General features: G+C 42.6%; 1 protein-coding gene across 2 annotated transcripts in view; it reads right to left on the reverse strand.

The window, feature by feature from the left end:
- Positions 1-20,925, reverse strand: part of LOC147689172 (intraflagellar transport protein 70A) — a 232,294-nt gene that overhangs the window by 174,020 nt on the left and 37,349 nt on the right. For both annotated transcript variants that reach the window (XM_086942064.1, XM_086942065.1), the window contains one exon: positions 8,871-8,975. In XM_086942064.1, the coding sequence (XP_086798190.1) occupies positions 8,871-8,975 (105 nt within the window). The remainder of the gene's footprint in view (positions 1-8,870; positions 8,976-20,925) is intronic.

A 20,925-nucleotide genomic window follows, 5' to 3' on the forward strand; every position in this document is an offset into this window, starting at 1 on the left:
CTTAGTATGTTTCTATAATGTTCATGCTTGAAAGATGCATGCAAATTGTTCAGTCACACTTGAAGGTCTGTGTTGGGTTATGGTAGTTAGTTTGACTTAGCCTCTTGTTCATGAAAGTACTACCCGTGACATTCATTTTTTATATATTTATAGGCCCCCTGGAAAGTGCAAGTTTATATCTGAAAAAGGTCCTGAGTATGGTGGTATGCCACCGAAACACGCGTCGACCTAGTGCGGAATCTCTTATCATCATTGAGATTTAATTTATGGCAGAGATACTTCTTTGTCACATAACACTCGTCCATATACAGATATAGAGTAAATGTATCTGATGATAGTATGGGTGTATGGTATGTTTGCTGAGTGATTGCTGTGAGTCCAGGGGTGATGTGTTTTTTGTAGAGCATCATTGTTTTTCATTGTATATTCAATTTGAGTTATGCATCTCTCAACAAATTCATGTGACATATGTACAGATTATATTTATGATGGAATGTGGTAAAATAAGAAAATAAATACTTTTTGATGAAGATTATGAATTAAATAAATATAAAGATAAAAAAGTTTTTATAAAAATGAAATAAAAAGAAATGTTCTGAGAAAATAAAGTATTATGTATTGTTCTTCTTGTTGTCACAAGTGCACTTTAGAAATTGATTTAGAAGGATTCTAATTGTGGGTGCGGAGTTGTTTTGCTGGTTGTTGAAGTCGGTGGGCTTTAATTGGGAGTTGAAATTCTTGTAGATTTTAGCAATCTTGTGGTGGAGGAAGTTCGTGAGGAGGATGCAGAGGTCCTGTGAGGGGATGAATTTGTTTGTAGCAGCTGCAGGTTTGGACAATTCCTTTATGATCTTCCTCCAGTGGGAGATTTCAGTCATCCAGGCACTGAATTTGATCCGGGTACTTGGCGTCTTGTCTGTGAGAGGGAGAATGAGTGGCATGCCGTTGGCATAGGAGAGGACGTTGATGTCATGAGAGAGGATAATTCTGACTAGAGGGATCATGTACGCGTTGAATAGAGTCGGGCTCAGGAAGGATCCTTGCTCATCTACGCAGATAAGATCGCTGGCGTCTGAGATGCAGGGTGCCAGGCTGACTTACAAGGGTCCTTCCAGTCAAGAAGCAACAGAACCATTTGAGTGTGTGCTCCTGGATTACAATGCTGTGTAGGTGTTGGATGAGGAAGGGGTGGGAGACTGTGTCAAATGCTGTGGAGAGGTCCAGGAGGACGAGGGCCTCCATGAATCCTCTGTACAGACATACGGTGATCATCCATGACAGCGATGAGGGACGTTTCCATGCTGTGGTTAAGTCTGAAACTAGACTCAGTGGTGTTGATTAGTTGGGGGTTATTGAGGTATTCGGTGAGGTGTCTGTTAAGGATTTTCTCTAGGACCTTGACTGGGAACAGTAGCCAGAAGTTGGTCTATAGTTGACAATCGTTGAAGGGTCCGTAGAGGGTTTCTTCAGCAATGGGAGAACAGTTGTGAATTTACTAGCATCTGGGAAGGTTGTAAAAGAGGTAGAGGCATTTAGGATGGGCATGAGCATGACACTGAAAGGTTGGAGTCCTCTGAAGTAGGTGTGGGGGCGGGGGTCCGATGGGGCCCCAGAGTCAATGGATTTCCTGGTGGCTTCAGTTTCTTTTGGGGTGATGACAAGCCATGTGGTTAGTACTGGTTCTTTGGATAAGACTGCATTTATAATTTATGGATTAAAAGCAGTTGATGTGATGTGGATATGTTATGTTATGTTATTATAACTTCTATAGCGCACGATTACCCAGAGGTGTCTTGGCGCTGAAATGAACCGGCTCTGCCTGCTCCTGCCAATCTTAATTTTTGAAAAGCCACGTCTTAGCATTTTTCTAAAAATACCCAGAGAGTTGGAGGCTCTTATTTCCTTTGGTAGTGTGTTCCAGATTTTGGCTGTACCATAGGCTATGCTTCGGGCCCCCCAGCTCGCTGTTCGAATCCTGGGAACTACCATCAGCCCGGCATTGAAGGACCTCAATTGTGTGCCCGGGTTATACCATGTGTATAGGCTTTTCAACGAAGCCGGTCCGATATTATTCAGGGCATTGTAGGCTAAACAAAGCGATTTGAACTTAATTCGTTTTATCACTGGCAACCAATGGAGTGTTCCGATTTCTTCCTTAACTGATGACAATTTTTGTAAGTTCAGTAGGAACCTAGCTGCCGCATTTTGCACCATCTGAAGCTTTTTTAGATGTTGTTTTTGTAATTCAAGATAGAGACCATTACAAGAGTCCAGCTTCGATAGCACCATGGTGGTGACCACTGTTCTCCTGGATTAAGGGGGAATAAAGGGGAGAACATTCTTTAGTTTCTTTATCAAAAAGAAAGATGCTGAAACTGTTGCATTCGTTTGTTGGGTGAAGGAGAGTTTATTATCTACCAGAACCCCTAGATTTTTGGCTTTTTCAACTGGTTTTGGTGTTTCTCCAATTTCTGTCGGCCACCAGTGAGTGTCCCAGCCCGGTTGGAGGTTGCCGAAGGTAACCACTTTGGTTTTATCCAAATTCAGCTTGAGGCAATGTCTTCCCATCCAACCGCTGATTTCTCTCATACATTTTTTAAACGGAGTTGCTGGGGAAGGAGAGTTTTTGTACACCGCGATCACAATCTGGGTATCGTTCGCGTATGATGTTAGATTGAAACCAAAGTTTCGAACTAATGGAGCCAGTTCCGATACATAGATATTGAATAGGGAAGGGCTCAGCGAAGAGCCCTGGGGAACCCCACATGGGAGCACATAGGGTGTTGCTTTGAACTGGTCAAGAGTCACTGTCTGTCTTCTATTCATCAGAAAAGATGATATTAGAGACAATGTCAGCTACTTGATCCCAGGCTTATTAAGGCTCTGGAGCAGCGTGTCATGATGTACGGTATCGAAGGCCGCTGACAGATCCAAGAGGATAAGTACAGCTGCACCTCCTTTGTCTATCACTGCTCTTATCTGCTCTGTTGCCTTAATCAGTGCTGTCTCTGTACTGTGACCAGGATAGAAGCCGTACTGAGATGAATCGAGTAAATCGTTTTGTTGTATGAATTCAGTTAACTTGCTGTTCATAATTTTTTCCACTGCTTTTGCTGGGAGGGGCAGCCTAGCAATTGACTGTAGTTGCAAGTTGATAATGGGTCCAGATTAGCTTTCTTTATTACTGGTAAGATGGCTGCATCTTTCTAGATAGCCAGGTAAGTGCAACAACGCAGGGGGGGATCCAGTGGGGACCCTGATTTGATTACCTGAATCAATTCTTCTACCTGCTCGTTTGAGACCTCTAAGAAGTTGGGGAAAATATTCCTTACGGTTTCATTTCTCAAGGGATCCTTCTCTGTTTTATTGGGTGTAGTCAACGTGAAGATGTTATATATGTCATCGACTATATTTCTGAAGGCACTAGAAATACTATCACAGAGAGATTGACTGCTCCCTGAAGCTTTATTTTTGGGTGCTGTGGTCAGTTTATCAACTACCCCAAAAAGTTCTTTGGTTGAGTTTTTTGCTTTCTCTATCTGTTGAGAAAAATAAGCCCTTTTCTCTGTGACCAGAAGTGATTTGTAGGGTTCCCTGCATTAGTGCATATGGACACTGTAATCCTAAAGGTATCATTGAGCCACTTAGTGTAATCTTCTGCTGCTTGGTCTGTATAAGTACTCAGAGTAGGCTGAGTGTTTTCCAACTGAAGTTTTAAATTATTTATATTTAATTTACTCCATGCTTTATAGGTGCTTTGCTATGGTTTGGTGGGTCTGGTTCTTTGTACTTTTGTGACGGAGAAGCCAATTAAGTGAGTGGTCTGTCCAGACCATTGGGTAGATCTCTTTAACTGCCAGACCTGGAACCGAGGAGAAAACCCAGTTGAGTGTGTGCCCTGCCTCATGCATCGGTTTATGAACCATCTGGGTTAGCCCAGCAAACCCAGCTTTCCATAAGTATAGCTGTATCTTTTTCTGCTTGATCTTCAAGATATAAATAAAAATCGCCCCGGACTGTAAATTCATTGGTGGTTAGGAAGGGTTCCAACAATGACTCTAAGTTTCCAGTGAAACTAGCTCTCGGCCCTGGGGGGCGGTAAACCAGTAAGCCCTTAAAAGTATTTATTGGACTTAGATCAAGTGCAAAAAATAGGCCATCATAGTGGGGGTCATCCGCAGGAGAGAACTCAGCTCGAATATGTTCCCGATATATTACTGCTGGCCCTCCTCCCTTCTTTATTAGTCTATCTAGTCTGAAAGATGCAAATCACTGTGGGACTGCAATCACACAAAGTCGGGGTCTGATGCCGGGCCAGTCCACGTTTCAGTAAGGAATATAATGTCCAAATTGTATCGTACGATGACTTCTGCTATTTCAAATGTATGTTTAGACAGTGATCTCACGTTGATTAGTCCACAGTGTACCTATTTATTTTATTTATTTATTCAACTTAGAGAGCGCACTGTCACCTTGCAGGGATTCTGGCGCTAAGCAAGTCAAAGGCGGGGGGTGAATCAGAACCATGGTCAGGCATCTAGGTCTTGGGGAACAGCCAGGTTTTTACACTTTTTCTAAAGGGAAGGAGCTCGCTAATTTGCCTTATCTCCCAAGGGAGTCTATTCCACAATTTAGCCGCTGCCACCCCAAAAGATCTACCCTCTGACCTAACCTTCCTAAATCTTGGAACCTTCACCAATCTCGCCGACAAGGAGCGAAGCATTCTTGTAGGGGTGTACCAATCACATTTTTACGCATAAGCACAGGCCCTATCCCATGAAGGGCTTTAAAAACAAGGCAGAGAGATTTAAACTGCACTCTCTGTCTCAAAGGGAGCCAATAAAGTTCTGCCAAACCTGCAGATGCAGAGGATCTTCTAGGCAGCCCTAAGACTAACTTGGCAGCTGCTGATTGGATCCTTTGTAATCGATCCAGTAGGAAGTTTGAGGAATCAAGCAAAAGAGCGTTACAGTAGTCAAGCCTACTGAGAATTGTACACCTTGCTACTGGGGCACGAGCCTGAGAAGGTAATAACAGGAAGATTTTTCGAAGGGACATAATGATCGCAAAAGAAGAGGCTGTTGTTTTAGTAACCTGAGCTTCCAAAGTAAGCTGGTTTTCAAATATAATGCCCAGATTACGGACAGTTTTTACCGGCCGAACTGCGGACAAAGTTACAGGGGGCCAGAAATCGCAGGGAAGGAGATGAGGGATCCTGTTTACGGCACAGAAGATCACCTCTGTCTTTCCTGCATTAAATTGTAAAGAATTATCCTGCAGCCAGTAGCTGTGTCCCGCAGACAGTTGTGAAATACCTCCACTGATGTCGAGTCCTCTCCCTGAAAGGAGTGGATCAGCTGTATGTCATCTACAGAACTTATGATGTCGATATTGTGTGTTTTGATGACCGCAATCAAAGGTTTTAAATAAACATTAAATAAAATCGGGCTGATTGCCGATCCCTGGGGTATACCATGCAACACTTTGGAGAAGGCAGATTGGAAGGGGGGAAGGGACACCGCCTGCTGTCTATCCTGCAAAAAAAAAATAGAAACCATCGTAAGGCACACCCTTTCACCCCGGCCTCACTCAATCTTCTCAGCAGGATTTCATGATTGACAGTATCAAAGTCAGCAGACAGGTCGAGCAGGATCAATGCTGCTGCCTGTCCCCTGTCGGCCCGCCTCTGAAGCTCATCCATAACGGTCACCAGAGCCGTCTCGGTCCCATGAGCCGGACAAAATCCAAACTGAACCTCCTCCAGCAGATTGTGTTGTTCTAGGTGTGTAGAAAGAGTGATACTAATTTTAGCTGGGAACGGCAGCAAGGAAATAGACCTGTAATTTTTTTAACATTCAGGATCAAGAGATGGATTCTTCAGTAAAGGGGACACCAAAGCTTGCTTCCACTGTCGGGGACTACACCACTGGCTAGCGACTGATTACAGATCAGACGAAGAGTAGGGAACAGTTCTTCCTCATACTCCTTCCAGATCTTATGTGGTACCGGGTCCAGGGGTGAGCCAGAGGAGATACCCTGTGCAAATCTGCTGAAGTCCTCCACCGTTAAAGGCGTAAACTCAGATAGTTGTTCAGGAACCTGACAAACAGGGCCATTATCCACACCCTCCGAATCGCCCACCTCAGGAGCAACAATGCTCCTGTCCCTTCTTTGCTTCCTGTCGGAGCTGTTGCTAACTTAGTGTCTATGGTGTGCTCGGAAGTAATCATTTGTTGCTCAGGGAGGGTGAAACCACATGAACACATACAGCCGTTGTGACAGAGCCCTGTATCCAATGTGTGTCTTTTGCAGTCAGGGTGTGTACTTGAATTTTTTTTTAAGTCTAGGAGCTTTTTATCTGAGTATTGCATTCGATCCGACTTCATTTGGACAAGGTTTCTATTTGAGCTGTGCGTTTTACCTCTGTTGCAATACATAGGGCCTGATTTCAGGTTAAGGCGTAATTTATCGTCCATGGAAAATAACTATACTACGGGGTATTTATCGAGTGCAATAACTAACACCTTTTACGAGTTCATGGAGAATGACATACAGATTTTGGGGTTTAACGCACTGAAATCTCATGATACGGTAAATAACGTGTTTTCTCTGTTAAATTTCAGCAGGTTTGACATACCAAAATGCAATGAATGTTGAGTTATTTACCTCATCGATAACTGTCAGATGTCTTAAATACCTTCAAACCTCTAATTCCGATCCATGCATAAACAGGAGGTCTGAATTAGAAGTTTGAAGGTAAACTGGACTTTACGATTTGGTCTGAATATTACGAGCAACTAGTAATCAGGCCGCTAGTGTCTTAACTGTTTGTATATTCCTATCACCTCTGTTAACATTTTCCTAGTTTTGCGTTTGATTAGTCGATCGCCACCTGGGTGAGGTGTATATGTAGCTAAAACAGCCACATCTCTTCTGCCAATGTCAAAAGTCTTGTATGTGGCAACCTCCTCAGAAACAAGGTCAAGGATTTAAAGTACATTAAGGGTACATTAGGAGTACCTTAAAAATCTATATGCACTATAACATAATGGAGGATCTATTATGGCATACCTTGAGAATAGTGATAGAGTATCTACAAAGTTTATTCCAACCCATAGTTAGAATATTTCAATGGTATATTATGAGTCAGCTCTGACCACCAACGTGGTTTCTCCCCATTAGTCGGAAGCCTCTTTTTTTCGAAATATCCACTGTCTCTACTTCTACTGCTTTTATTTCTCCTGCCATTGGTTACAAAATCTCAAAAAGTGGTACTAATGATTTGGGTATATCCTTTGTAACTGGGCTATCAAACCTCAACGGGAAAAGGGAGCACCTTTCCTGATGCTGAGGAAAATTATAAAATACCACCTGCAGTCACAAAATTAATTTGTGTGCGCAACACATTTTATGGGGTCTGAATTCTCAAGGGACATCCCATGTGGGATGCCATGTCGGTTGATCCCATTAAGTTTTGGAAAATACCACAACCTTCCTGCCCACAATGCTTTTTAATCTCTTTCTTCAACTACTGGGTGACATAATAAAACACTCTCCCATATCTTATCATCAATATACCAACAACAACCAGCTCTATCTCAAGGTTAATTTGCCTGCGGACATTACCCTAATGACTTCCTTATGACTTTCACAGGCTATACACCTAAAGTATGGAATTCTATTCTGCCTACCATCTACACTAACTCCTCTTTTCATGAATTATATATGGATATATGGGTACCACCTGTTCCACCATGAGAGGTCCTGCTTTAAGGGGGAATGAGGAAGCAAGATCCACCTTCTGTTTTAATATCACTTACACATTTTAGGTATGTATGAGCTATGTAAGCTAATTAAGTATTTTTTTTTCGGTTTCATGTTCTTTTCTTTTTAACTACACACAATGGCTTGAAACAGGCCTGTGCCTGCTGTGAGAATCTGCATACAGCCTTGAAGAGAAACAAATTTAAGTGTGCTGTCTTCCTTAAGCTGGCAGCTGGCTCCAGGGCAGTGGTAATCGGAGACTATTTGAAGCAGTCCCGATATCATGTGGTGTAGGCATACTTATATAAAATACCAAAGAGTGAAGACGCCCCTGATAACGTCACTTAATTCACCTCCATTCATGGTGTTCATCAATTCAGGTGCACATTTCATTGCAGGCAGAATGTGTCAACCTCTGCTTGACAGCACTGACGCTTTCATGTCCTATACTACTGTATCTTTACTTAAACTGGTATTTTGGATGAGAATCTATTTGCCTAGCTTCAAGACCCGCTAATTTGCTTTATTTCAAGATCACGATTTATAATAAATACAGGTTTTAGGAGACTGCATTTTTCTAACATGACTAGCTTCACTGAGCTATGGAGAGCCTGATCCGGAGATAGCAAATCTGAGAGGACAGGGCATCAACAACTTGCTTCTGTCTTTATAATATAATGTGACTCCTTCCTAGGTGGACCTCTGCTGAGGTTCCTAGGTGTCTCCTCTGTCTCCATGCTGTAGCCCTTTTGCCTCTTAATTCACTGTGGGGTCCTTGGGCTGCCATGTGAACTTAAACAATTTTGAAAGCTGTGCCACCGATCATTTTAACCCTGGAATTCTATACTAATATCCAGTTCTAAGTCATGATCTTTTGGATTAAAAAAATAATTCTTGCCTGGGTAAAAACCAGCTTTATTGACACCTGTCTTAGCAAAACACAATAAAATACACAATATTTAATTAAGTTGTTACATTTGAAAAACAACATATGCTGAGATAAATTCACAACAGGTAATGAAGCTGAACACAAGTTTCATCATCAATCGCATACAATAGGATACTTCTGAGAATTGTCATGACCCTTGTGCATCTCAGTAGCCTACCTGGATGTTCCCTGATTCCTCGTTCAATTATGTCTGCGATGTGCTTCAAAGCAGGTGCATACTGCTTCATGCTGTAGTAGCAAAGTGCTATGTTGTAGGATAAATCTATACACATTGAACAAGAGAGAACAAAACAGCATTTAAAAATGGACAGAGTTAATCATGACATGTATTTATTAAAAGCTTGTTATAGAATTTTTAAATTAACAAACAACTCCTATTTACAGAAGAAAACTAGAAGACAAAATAATGTACACTATTCACATAGATCAAAATGATGATGGGTGGATACTATAAAAAAAACGAAAACTAAGAAGTCATAACATCATAAGGGAGCAAAAAAAATCAGACTAGAAGGTAGGAATTAACATGTATGTTTTTTATGCCAGTATTTTTCTGCTCGCTTTTACTAAAAGACTGGGGACTTGCAAAGATGCCAAATAAATAAAAGTTTACATATTATTATTACTGAAATTAGATCACTTTGGTTTAAGAGGAATAACATATTTGAGAATGAAAGTGTCAAAAATGAACTGGGTCTTGGTTTGTTTATTTAAAAGGGTTTTATTTCTTATTATTGTCAGCTGCACCAAAGCCTACCACGTCAGCTCAGACTGATAATGCTTTTCTTCCAAATTATGTGAAAGACTTCATTTTGACTAATGGGACATGAGGTAAGATTTGGAATAGTTATCTAAAAAGAGACAGGCTCATTGATTTTCAATGTTTTGTTCTATTTTCCTTTTCATGAGCCGGTAGATAAAAGGCATTGGTTACAAGTACTTTTTAGATGCAATGCTAGCAAAGAACAAGTAGGCGGAGGAAGAATGCCAGATTTGTACAACAACTGAAATCACTTTGGCCACAGAAACTTTATCCAATTTTTCAACAGGCAAAGTCCATCACCAGCAAAGGGAAGGCTGAGCTAACAACAGCAATGGCAGCACTTCCACACATAAAACTGACCTGCAGTTCAGGCCGGGCAGATGAATGGTGAAAGCAAACAGCACAGGAGACCGCTCTGCCCCCACAAACAGACAGTAAAGCACGAAAGCAAAAAAATATAGCCAGGAGCAAGTCAAGCCTTGCATTATCAGAAACTCGAAAAACCATCCTTCGGGAGGCCTTACGGAAGGAGCAAGTACGAACATGTAGAGCAGCAGTGATAAAGTGTATCAGAGGGTCGTCGATTCAACTGTCTTGTAGAGCCATAAATGTTTGGAAAATTGAGGCAAAAGAACTGGACAAAATAAGTAATTTAATTCAAGTTGTTTAAACACCAATCCATATACATATTTTTTAAATGCACTGATAAACTTGACAACACTTTCATTTTAACCAGTTGTTTACCGCTCGTGACCATGACCTATTTGCCTTTTTTTTAAATATGTTTTTGAAATGAATACCCAAAGTATTATGTCTCATGGTGGTTTTTTCACCCTTTTATGATTTTTAACGAAATCAAATAAAAGTATATTTGACTTGACTAGGCGTCAAGCCCCCATCCAAAATGGATAATACAAGATTGCTTCCCAATCTGCCAAACAGAACAGGGGCATGAGAAAATACAGGAGCCCAAACAGACAAAAGAGCAAACATAACAAATAGCCCTTGCCTGGAAATAAATCCAGGAATCATAAGGCCAAGCGATCGCGCTCAAAGAGAATCGGAAAATACCATCATAGTGCTCACGCCCGAATATACATCCTGAGGAGGCTCAGACATATTAAAAAGGGCCAACATTTTACAAAGCCTCTATTACATTCCAGAGCTGTCTCTCCTTACAACTAAAGACCTAACCCGAGTACAATTCAAGGCCCTGAATACCAACACAACAAGAGAATCGACAATAACAACATGGAAAACCAGTACGACAGCCCAAAAGATAATAACAGAAAAGCCTCAATTCGCAAAATAGGGTATTAACGTATATAAAACTGAAGAGGAAAAATACCCACACATGCTAACAGGCACATACAGTAGCAGGCAAATACAGACACAGCGAAAGTCCATTCTAAGAGGCACTTCTGAAGCCACCCATCCTAGATCATTCTCAGACTTGCGCATGCATTTCTCATCTACTTCAGCAGCCTCTGTGCGCAAATGCACAGAAAGTGGGAAAGTCACGAAGTACACAATCAGAACGGAGCAGTAATAACCCTGCCAGGGTAGTAATCACACTGCTTCTAGCTCAAAAAGACACAATCGCCTTGCAAGTGGACCAAATAATACTATCAAAATAATCTCATGGAACGTGTTTGGGCTGAAAACCATGACACAGAGTAGGGAAGCCCTTGAATTCTTACAGAAGGGGGTCCTGATGTGTTTCAAGTAAACCTGGTTACTTGCACCCCTGGCCATACCAGGATTTGAAGAATTCCAGCATCCTTCAAAGAAATACAATGTATTTGAAAAGCTATCAAGGGGTCTATCCATATACGTAAACTTCGATATCTCCATGACTTTGGTTAAATCACCATTAAGCACGGACATGGTCCAAGCACTATACTTGCAAGACCTGAAACTGAATGGATCCCCTATAAAAATCTTATTCTTGAACATCTACTTTAATTACAAAGACAGTCCGAGACATGGCAAGATGAGAGAACTTGTCAACACACTGGAGGCACTGCTCTGCAATTATTCAAACTGCGGGATAATGATGGCTGGCAACTATAACCCACAGAATCTGGTTGTGAAAACAGATGCCTCTTGCACCAGGGACCGCACAGGCAACGTTCTTAATAGATTTCTAAACACCCACAGTCTGAGGTCCGTACAAGAGGCACAACTAGTAAATCACAACATAGCCAGAGGCCGCCAGAGAAAACCCAAACCGACCACAGACTATATTTTCTTGAGCCATTGTCTCCACGAAGAAGTGGTGGACTTTCAAAAGCCAGTACAATTAACCAGTGACCACCTTCCACTGCTTACTGTAATATCACTGCAAACTGACACTTTTAGGTACATTACATCTCTGGGTGCACCCAATAGGGAGGAATCCACAGCCGACTGAAACGGAATAAAATCTGTCAGCTATGAAAGACAATTGGCCTTCACTCAACAGTGACTAGGCTGAAGGTAATATACCAGCGAAATGGTCAAAACTGGTTCCTGAATGGCACCGCCTATTGCTATTGTACAAAATTAAAGATTCAGCCTGAACCCAAAGCAAGGGTATGCTGCCAACCCAACCCACGGTGCAAAATAATCCAACTAAGTAAAATGACATGGAGGCTAGCCAACCGCAATTACAAGCGAGCGAGGGACGAAACCGCTCACCAAATATGGCTGACAGCCAGGGACACGCACAGGAGAAATATTTGGAATTTCAAAAGGCAACAAAAAGACTCCCAATGTCTGCACATCCACAGTCTCCTAACCCCAAGCAGATTTCTGGTTATACATCAACAGGCTGTCTGGACATGAACATGAAAGGCGAAATGGAGTCCCAGGGCTCACATGGGTAAAACATGTGAAAACACTCTACTGCTACCCCTCCCGTAACCTCCCTGCAGACCACCAATGATCATCTATGAGTATTAGTCCGCATAAAGCCATTAACACTAAAAACTGGGCAAATCAAATAAATACGGAGGAAGCAAGTGAACTCCCGGACGTGTATAATTGCATGTTAAAAATACTAAAAAAGATGAGAAGCAACGGAGCCCCAGGGCCCAATGCCCTGCCTGGACACCTGTTTAAAGAGGACACTGTATTATGGGCAACAATCCTGACCCCATTATACAAGTTTGGCATGACCAACTCAACGGTCCCTGAAGCCTGGAAAGGATCCCTGCTTCATCCAATACATTAAAAAAAAGGTGAAACCGGAGATCCAACTAACTACAGAATGATAGCCCTCCTGGACATTGAGGCAAAGGCATATGCAAGCTTTCGTCTACAAAATCTACAAAGCTGGGCTAAAGAGAATGGAATACTACTAGTTTATCAATCCAGCTTTAGGACAGGAGCATCAACACTGGATAACATTCTAGCCCTAGTCTATCTGGTAGATCAGTCCATTCGGGAAAACCAGCGCCCCCTCTTTGCCTGCTTTGTTGATTACTCAGCGGCGTTTGACTGTGTTAACAGAAATCTTCTTTGGCGAAAACTACAAAACTGGGGGATTCCTAACAGGCTGCTGTACGCCATTACAGCTCTCTATACCAAAACCTGGGTGCATGTCAAACTCACCGGGAACAAAGCTACAAAGAACATGTATACGAACCGAGGCCTGAAACAAGGCTGCGTATTGGCTCCGCTCATTTTTAATTTATATACTGCAGACCTCGGCAAAACAGTATCAAAAGCCAACTTGTTAGCACCCAGAATTGTGTCGACCAGACTATTCCTAATGCAATACGCAGACGACATGGTCTTAAGGGACCACACAAAAACGGGCCTGCAAAGAGCCTTGGACGTACTCAGCATTTACAATGAAGAAAATGAATTGACAGCAAATGCCAGCAAAACAAAGGTAGTTTTCTTTGGAAAGTACCACAACAAATCTAAACATCTATGGAAAATGGGCAACCTGAAAATATTAACAACAACTAAATATAACTATCTGGGGGCATGGATCATGAGCAATAGCAAGCCGACAGCTCACATTGCTTCTATAGAAGCGAAAGCCAAGGCAGTGACGTACGCCCTTTGCAAACTTAATTCAAAACTATGCAGTGCGTCAACCTAGCCTATTCGAAAGGTCATAAGAGCCAAGTTAATTCCATCAATCTCCTAGGCGCAACTAGTATTTCCCAGGCCCTAACCAATATCATGGAGTCTGCCGCACCTTCAAACAGATTTTCCAGATACCGGCCTACGTCTTAAATATACTAGTAAGTCTGGAATTTGGATTAAGCAAACAATCTTATGAATATTAGGCCGCGGTTATCCGTTATTATTAAGGGACATGCACCCCTCCACCCCCAGACACAATGAAAGCTACCTTGAAAGAAAATTTTACGAATGGGAAAAATCCATGGGCAGACGCTTTATCAACAACCCTGACGGAGTTGCACCTCGATTTGTTTGATTGGGGCCACTTTATTGATCAACCGGGCACACTTAAAAAAATGTAAGGAAACAAGTAAGAACATTATCAAAGTGGGACGACATAGCGACTATAGAGTCCTCCAGCAGCAATATTAGGACACTAGTCAGTTCTTATAAGGACAAACTGAGACAGCCTTACCTTGACTCAGCTCTGAATAAACCAATAATAAAGCAAATCCTTCCAGTCAGACTCATGGTCATGCCAATAGAAGACATTAATACTCGCTGGAAATCACTAGAGGCGGTCACCTCCTGCAGACTCTGCCATCCGTCTGAGGAGTCCTTGGTCCATCTACTCTGCATTTGCCCTGAACTCAGGGTAGTAAAACAGGCACCCTCAGCCCATGCGTTGCTGGGGGGCCCCCCTCACTCAGCAAGGAGCAAGCCTCTTCCTCCTGATGGTGCGCATGCCCAGCCTCTTAATAAATTAAATGGTGCTCAAGCAGGGGCCCCGTCAGGGCCTCAGAGGCTCTTAATTATTAATTAAATGGTGCGCACGTTCAACTACGCATGTGCGGGCCCGGCCGGGCCTTTGAGGCTCTCTGCATTAATTTAATGATGGGTGCGCAGCGCGCAGTTGTCTCCGCCTCTGTGCGTTAAGAGTGGGCCTGATGACATTGAATTTGTCATGCGTATTGCAGAGCAAAATTAAAAGTGCGCGTGCCGTGGATGTGAGGTGAATATTTTACGGAACAGAGGACCCTAGTAATTAGAGATCAACTTCCTCCGTCAGACAGGAAGCGATCCCCGCCAGAACCCACCTGTCCGGCTATCAGGCAATGCCCGCAATATAACCCTATTATGGATTTTTGAACCGCCGAGAACGCGAGCACGGCTCCATTACTTTAACTCCCACCGGCGAAGGCGTTGTGATTATTCCCTCACACGCAGGTGCATTGTGATAAATAACATTAAGCTCTCACAGCTTTTTACTACGTATGAAAGTCCGATTACCCCCAGGAATGCTACCATGCATAGTTAAGGGGTAATGAACTTGCAAAAAACTCTCAAGACAAACTTGACACACTAGTTTTTGTCCTGATGATGATGCATGCATTTGGAAATTGCATCGAAACGTCGTCGACCTTATTGCACCATATGTTTTGTTTCAATTCACATATTGTGTTAAACAATGGGTTGCTATGGTTTAATTCCAGTCTGTAAAATGGATTACTAGTACAGACCGCTTTTGTGCGCTTTTACGTAATTGTTTTGTCATATGTTTTGTCTTGTCCTTTGTGGGTCACATGTTGTGCCCACTTTTGTATAAATGTTATACTTACACATTTAACCTTAAAAATTGAAAAATAAAAAACTCTGTCCGGCTGGACAGAAGTCATATATACTATCCAGTATATGTCTATCATTCGGTTGATCTCTAATTACTAGGGTCCTCTGTTCCGTAAAATATACTACTGCCCAAGGACCCTAGTGGCATTCCTTTTGGGTTTCCCTTGTCCTCTGAAAATATATGTGGATGTGAGGTGAGGCATCCCAGGACCGGTTATATGATTATACAACGCTAACCAGTACCACGCATGGCATTACCACGCGAATTTTACTTCGCAAGTGGCTTTAGCACGCAGCTTTTTTGAACACAGGATTATTCTACGGAAAAAAACATCTACGAAACATCGTACGTCCCTTAGGCACATAAGTCATTCCATTGTACATAATGATAGTGATAGGCTAAAAAATATGTGTATATTATTATTAGCGTTAGTAGGCTATATCCAGGGAAATGAGGCATGGAGAGGGGTCAGTCTACAGAAGGAAAGGAGAGAAACACTTCATACTTTTAAGTCAGGGTAATTTTTAAGAACAAAGATTTGTTTTCTTACCTGACACCTGCACGCCTTTCATCAGCAGCCCTTACTTCCACCAACCACAGAAACAAGCGTCAAAACACTTCTAAGAAAATTAAAAAAGGACTTCTATAATGACGGACACGCTACGCTACGACGATGTGGAGGCTCTTTCATTGATGACAGGGGCACTGAAGACCATTTTTATGTAAGTTTTCCGCACTTTTTTTTGTTTTTTTTGGGGGGGGGGGGGGCGAAGACCCCCCCATGCCCACCAAACCCCTTCTTTTTTATTGGACCTTTAACTCACATTCCTTTACTACATATTTCGTAGTAAAGGAATGCGTGGTAATGGTTATAGTGGTAACCACGCATGCGTTGTAAATCATGCGTGGTTACTGCATTCGTGGAAACGGCTGCGTTGTAGTGGCTGTTTCCCCCCAGGACCCAGCCACAGACTGAGAAGGACCATCCAGCGTCATATGTCCATGTCTGAACTGGGGTGGTGTGGTGTGCAAAAAAACGATGGATTTAGGCTCAGATCTCTGTAATGGGGTGAATGTATGACATTGTTCTGCATTCTGTCCATCAACTGTTATTTTTGCATTTGTCACCCCGAGTGGAATGGGTATGCTCAGACGTGAGAATCGTGCTCTCCACACCACTGGAGTCAAGCTTTCCTGGATGAAGACGGCTGATAGCCAGAAACCGGTCCTAGGAGGCTTGATTCCGGTCTAGGAAAGACATGGCTTGGTAGTTCGGGCTGGACTGTTCCCATGAGGGACAGGGTCAAGGCTGATTTGCATATGTCCATGTCTGAACTGGGGTGGTATGGAGTGGAAAAAAACGATGGATTTAGGCCCAGATCTCTGTACTGGGGTGAATGTATGACATTGTTCTGCATTCTGTCCATCAACTGTTATTTTTGCATCCGTCCGGCATCACCAGCCATAATTTAAATTATTACAAGCCTCTGCTTGGCTAGCCTTGCCCTCGCACCTGCCTCTGGAGCTGCAGGCCAGGCCTTAGCCCCAAGGTGAGTCTCAGTCTGTCCGAGGCAGGAGTGGTCCATGGGTGGTGGCGATGACGGAGTCTCAGTGGGTGGGGTGGTAATCGGATGAGTCTTATTTTGTTTCATAAATCGCTGTGATGTAGGTAGGTGGATGGGGAAATGCTTCAGAATTCCCATATGGTGGTCAGCTATCAGGTTAGGCTTAACACCCACAGGTAAAATGTGCCATAGGTATAAAGCCGTTCGCCTGCCTCTTACGACAATACCATTCACAAAAGGGGCTTTTCTGGAGCATAGGATACTGCTCCCCCTATACGCGGATGCTATGGTGCTCTTTGTAAAACAGTCTAGGACACAATCTGCCCCTGATTATAATGGAGGCTCTAAACTGTGGACAACACTCTGGCCTCACAATAAACTGGTGCACATTCTATCTATCCACAAACAAGAAATACCAACCCAGCGGTACAAGAATACCAGCTGCTGTGGAGCGACCCTATGTCTAATGTCTGGGGATTAATATAAGCTATGAGAACAAGGACAGGCCCATTACTGAGACGGCAAATCGCATAGAGCCCTGGACTAAACTCCCTCCCAGTAACGGGCAGAATTGGATTAGTGGAAAAGGTGATCCTACAAATTTCTTTACCTGTTTGTGGATATGCACATATTTCCTACATGATGGTGTTTTAATGGCTTGCAATCGACCGGTGCGCGTTCGGAAGAACTTTAGGCAAAGGTCTATAGCTAAGCCAGTTATACATTTGACATGAGAAATTCTAGGTCCAATAGTTACATGTGAAGAACACCCAATTTACAAGAATATAACATATGTAAAATCAAAATTAGCACACATTAAAGTTAGAAGTTGATTTCATTTTATTAATAAATTTATTTCACGTTATCTATTTGTTGCGGGCCATGTATTTCTATTTTCATTTCAGCCTCACAATTTATATCTGTGTGCAAAATTGGTATCAAAATTAGTCTTTGTATAAACATTCATATATATACATCAGGAGATATTTTGTCCATATTAAAAACAACAGAGATGGCCATGAACCTATATTGATGGAGGCAAAGAGGTAGATGGGAACTTCGTTCGGAAGAACCTCAGAGTGAAAGAAACACTCATTCTGAGGGTAGCCCTGGAGGTTTCTGATTTTTAATTTTCTTATTACAGCCCTCATGCCCAGTTCTCCCATGTTTGGTGCCACCCCCGACAAATGAGATCCCACATTGTGGTTGAAAAAGACATATGGGCACCGACCCTACATCTCACGGCCTAACACGTACATACAGGCATCTCGCCAAACACCATGGTTCCAGTTGTGTGAAAAAACTAAGTAAAATTACAGAGCCGGTCGTATATATTCACCGCATACACCACTCTCAGATACCCCATCTTTCACCAGCAGTGATGCCCAAGGCAAGCAGGCAGCTAGACAGACTCCAACACACAACAAACATTGCATCGTAATAGGTCTCGTATTTACGCGTGTTTAAGCTATTGGCATTGTAAAAGGCAATGTGTTTTATTTATGTTTCAAAAACCAAAACATAAATAAAAAACACTTTCATTTACAATGCCAACAGCTCAAACTCGCAAAAATGCGAGGCCTATTGCATTGCAGATGCTCATTGTGAAATGACCATTTGCCCCCCCAAACCCCCCCCCCCCCTGTCCAGTTGATCCACTCCCTCACTTTACCATCCTGAGGCTAACGGGAATACGTTTTAGGCCATGAAGTGCAATGGGAGGAAGTGTTAGGGGTTGTCCACGGATCTACTTTTACAAAACCGTGGACTGTTGTGCCCACTAATGCCAGGAATACTTCTGCGCAATGGTGTGCCTTGTCTGATGCAATTGACCATTCCCTACATTGTCTAATGGCTCCCAAGACGTGCATGATGAGCACTAACCAGCCGATTACTGGTAGCACTAAAAAGTCCACTCTTAGTTGCGAATGCCACCCGATATGTTTCTGACACTTCTGCTTGTTTCTTGCTTTATGGGTGACATCTCTTAGGAAGAGGCTGCCAGAGTCAATTCAAGTCTTACTTTTTATTTTCAATCAATATTACTCTTACGGTATAGGGCAATCAAAATCAAGTCAGATCAAACACACTATCAACATGAACTGAGGGCACTGGCTGATTATGGCTCGCTAAACATAGGACCATGGGGAAGTTAACTATACGAACTTGGAATGTTTCAGGACTCTTAGATAGTGATAAACGCCAAAGGCTGGGAGAGATAATCTACCGAAACCCAGCAGATATCATCTGCCTTCAAGAAACACACCTGCCCTGGCTGAAAAGACACCTTCTTAAAATCAGAGGATACAATTTATTAGCATGTACCACACAAACCTCCAATATTAGGGGGGTAGCAGTGCTTGCTAAAACTTTTCTGGGACAGGCCACTCATAAAATAGTAGACACTCATGGCAGATGGGTAATTATCAAACTAGGCATTGGTATCACTATCTGCTCTATCTATGGATCTAATCAGGATGATCCGACTATATTTGAGACACTTGAGCTCGAGCTAGCACCTATACAGGGCCCACTTATATTATGTGGCGATCTAAACATATCACTAGGCCCTCGATTCAGTAGCCATACACATCCTCACTATATTGGCCGTAAGCCACGAGTCTTCAAAGCTCTTAGCAGACTTTGTGATAGCTTTGGGTTAACCGATGTATGGGACCTAAAAAACTACCCGGACCCTGGCTACACTTATTATTCCTTCCCCCATAGCAAATATGTCAGGATTGACTATCTATTTGCTACTAGTGATTTGGCTGACAATGCCACAATTTTAAAGGAATCTAAAATTATCTCGGACCATAATGCTCTAATTCTTTCTATTGAACTTGGATCCATTAAAAGGGAACGTAGAATCTGGACATTTGATAGGAAGCTGCTCGCCAACAAAGATTATATTACTCACATTACTAGCTGGGCCCAAGAGTTTTTTGATATAAACAGATATAGCGCCTCTAGGGTTGTTGTATGGGATAGTTTTAAAGCGGCTCTAAGAGGCGAAACTACGAGCTATCAAGCTAGAATACGGAAGCAAAACAATATGGGATATCATCAACAATTGGCTGATTTGACCAGAGCAGAGGAAGAGCACATGGCACAAATAGCTCAAGGCGAAAACGGGAAACTAGCTATGCACCGTCTGCTAGTGTTAAAAACTGAGCTTAACTCTGGTCTGACTCAGAAAGCTGCTGAGACATATAAAACACACCGGAAAGAAGTGTACGAGAACGGGGAGAAAGTTGGCAAACATCTCGCACTACATACACGCCAGCAAATGTCCCATAATGCCATCACAAAGATACAATCACAAGGGCAGACGTTCACACAAACACCAGAAATAATCGGGGCATTTCAACAATACTATCAGACCCTCTACCAGGATGATAACAAAACCAGCAGGGCAGACGCAGACTTATTTTTGAAAGATCTTCTTGATCAACCGGGGGTAAACAAGACTTTAGATGATAATACCAGAGAAGAGATTGAGAAAGAAATTACCCTTATAGAAGTCCAGCTTGCTTTGTCCTCGCTGGCTTCTGGGAAGGCGGCAGGCCCCGATAAAATACCTCTGGAACTATATAAAATTCTCAGTCATACCCTGGGCCCACTAATATATGATCTATTTTTAGGGATCCAATGGAGTGGTATCCCACCCACCTCATGGAGAGAAACAAATATAATTATCTTTCCAAAAAAGGGCAAACCTCATGATCAATTATCATCATATCGTCCAATTTCCCTAATCAATTCGGATTCCAAATTATACGCTAAAATAATGGCCATCCGGCTCGGACGGGTCGTCGAACATCTGGTCTCCTCGTGGCAGCACGGGTTTATTCCCGGCAAAGGTACGACCGACCATACTCGAAGAGCAATCTCCCTGTTTGATGTAATGTCTGCAACAGGAGGCCAGATGTCGATGATCCTTCTGGATGCCGAGAAAGCCTTTGACCGGGTGTCCTGGAACTTTTTATGGGCAGCCCTGACGCAGTATAATTTCGGCCCCAAATTCATCAAGTCTATAATGGCTATGTATTCTAAACCAATAGCAAAATTACAAATAATGGGCTCTGAATCAAGTATAATTAGAGTATCCAGAGGCACACGCCAAGGCTGTCCATGT

Source organism: Lissotriton vulgaris, chromosome 10 (assembly GCF_964263255.1).
Source record: "Lissotriton vulgaris chromosome 10, aLisVul1.2, whole genome shotgun sequence".
Lineage (NCBI taxonomy): Eukaryota > Metazoa > Chordata > Amphibia > Caudata > Salamandridae > Lissotriton > Lissotriton vulgaris.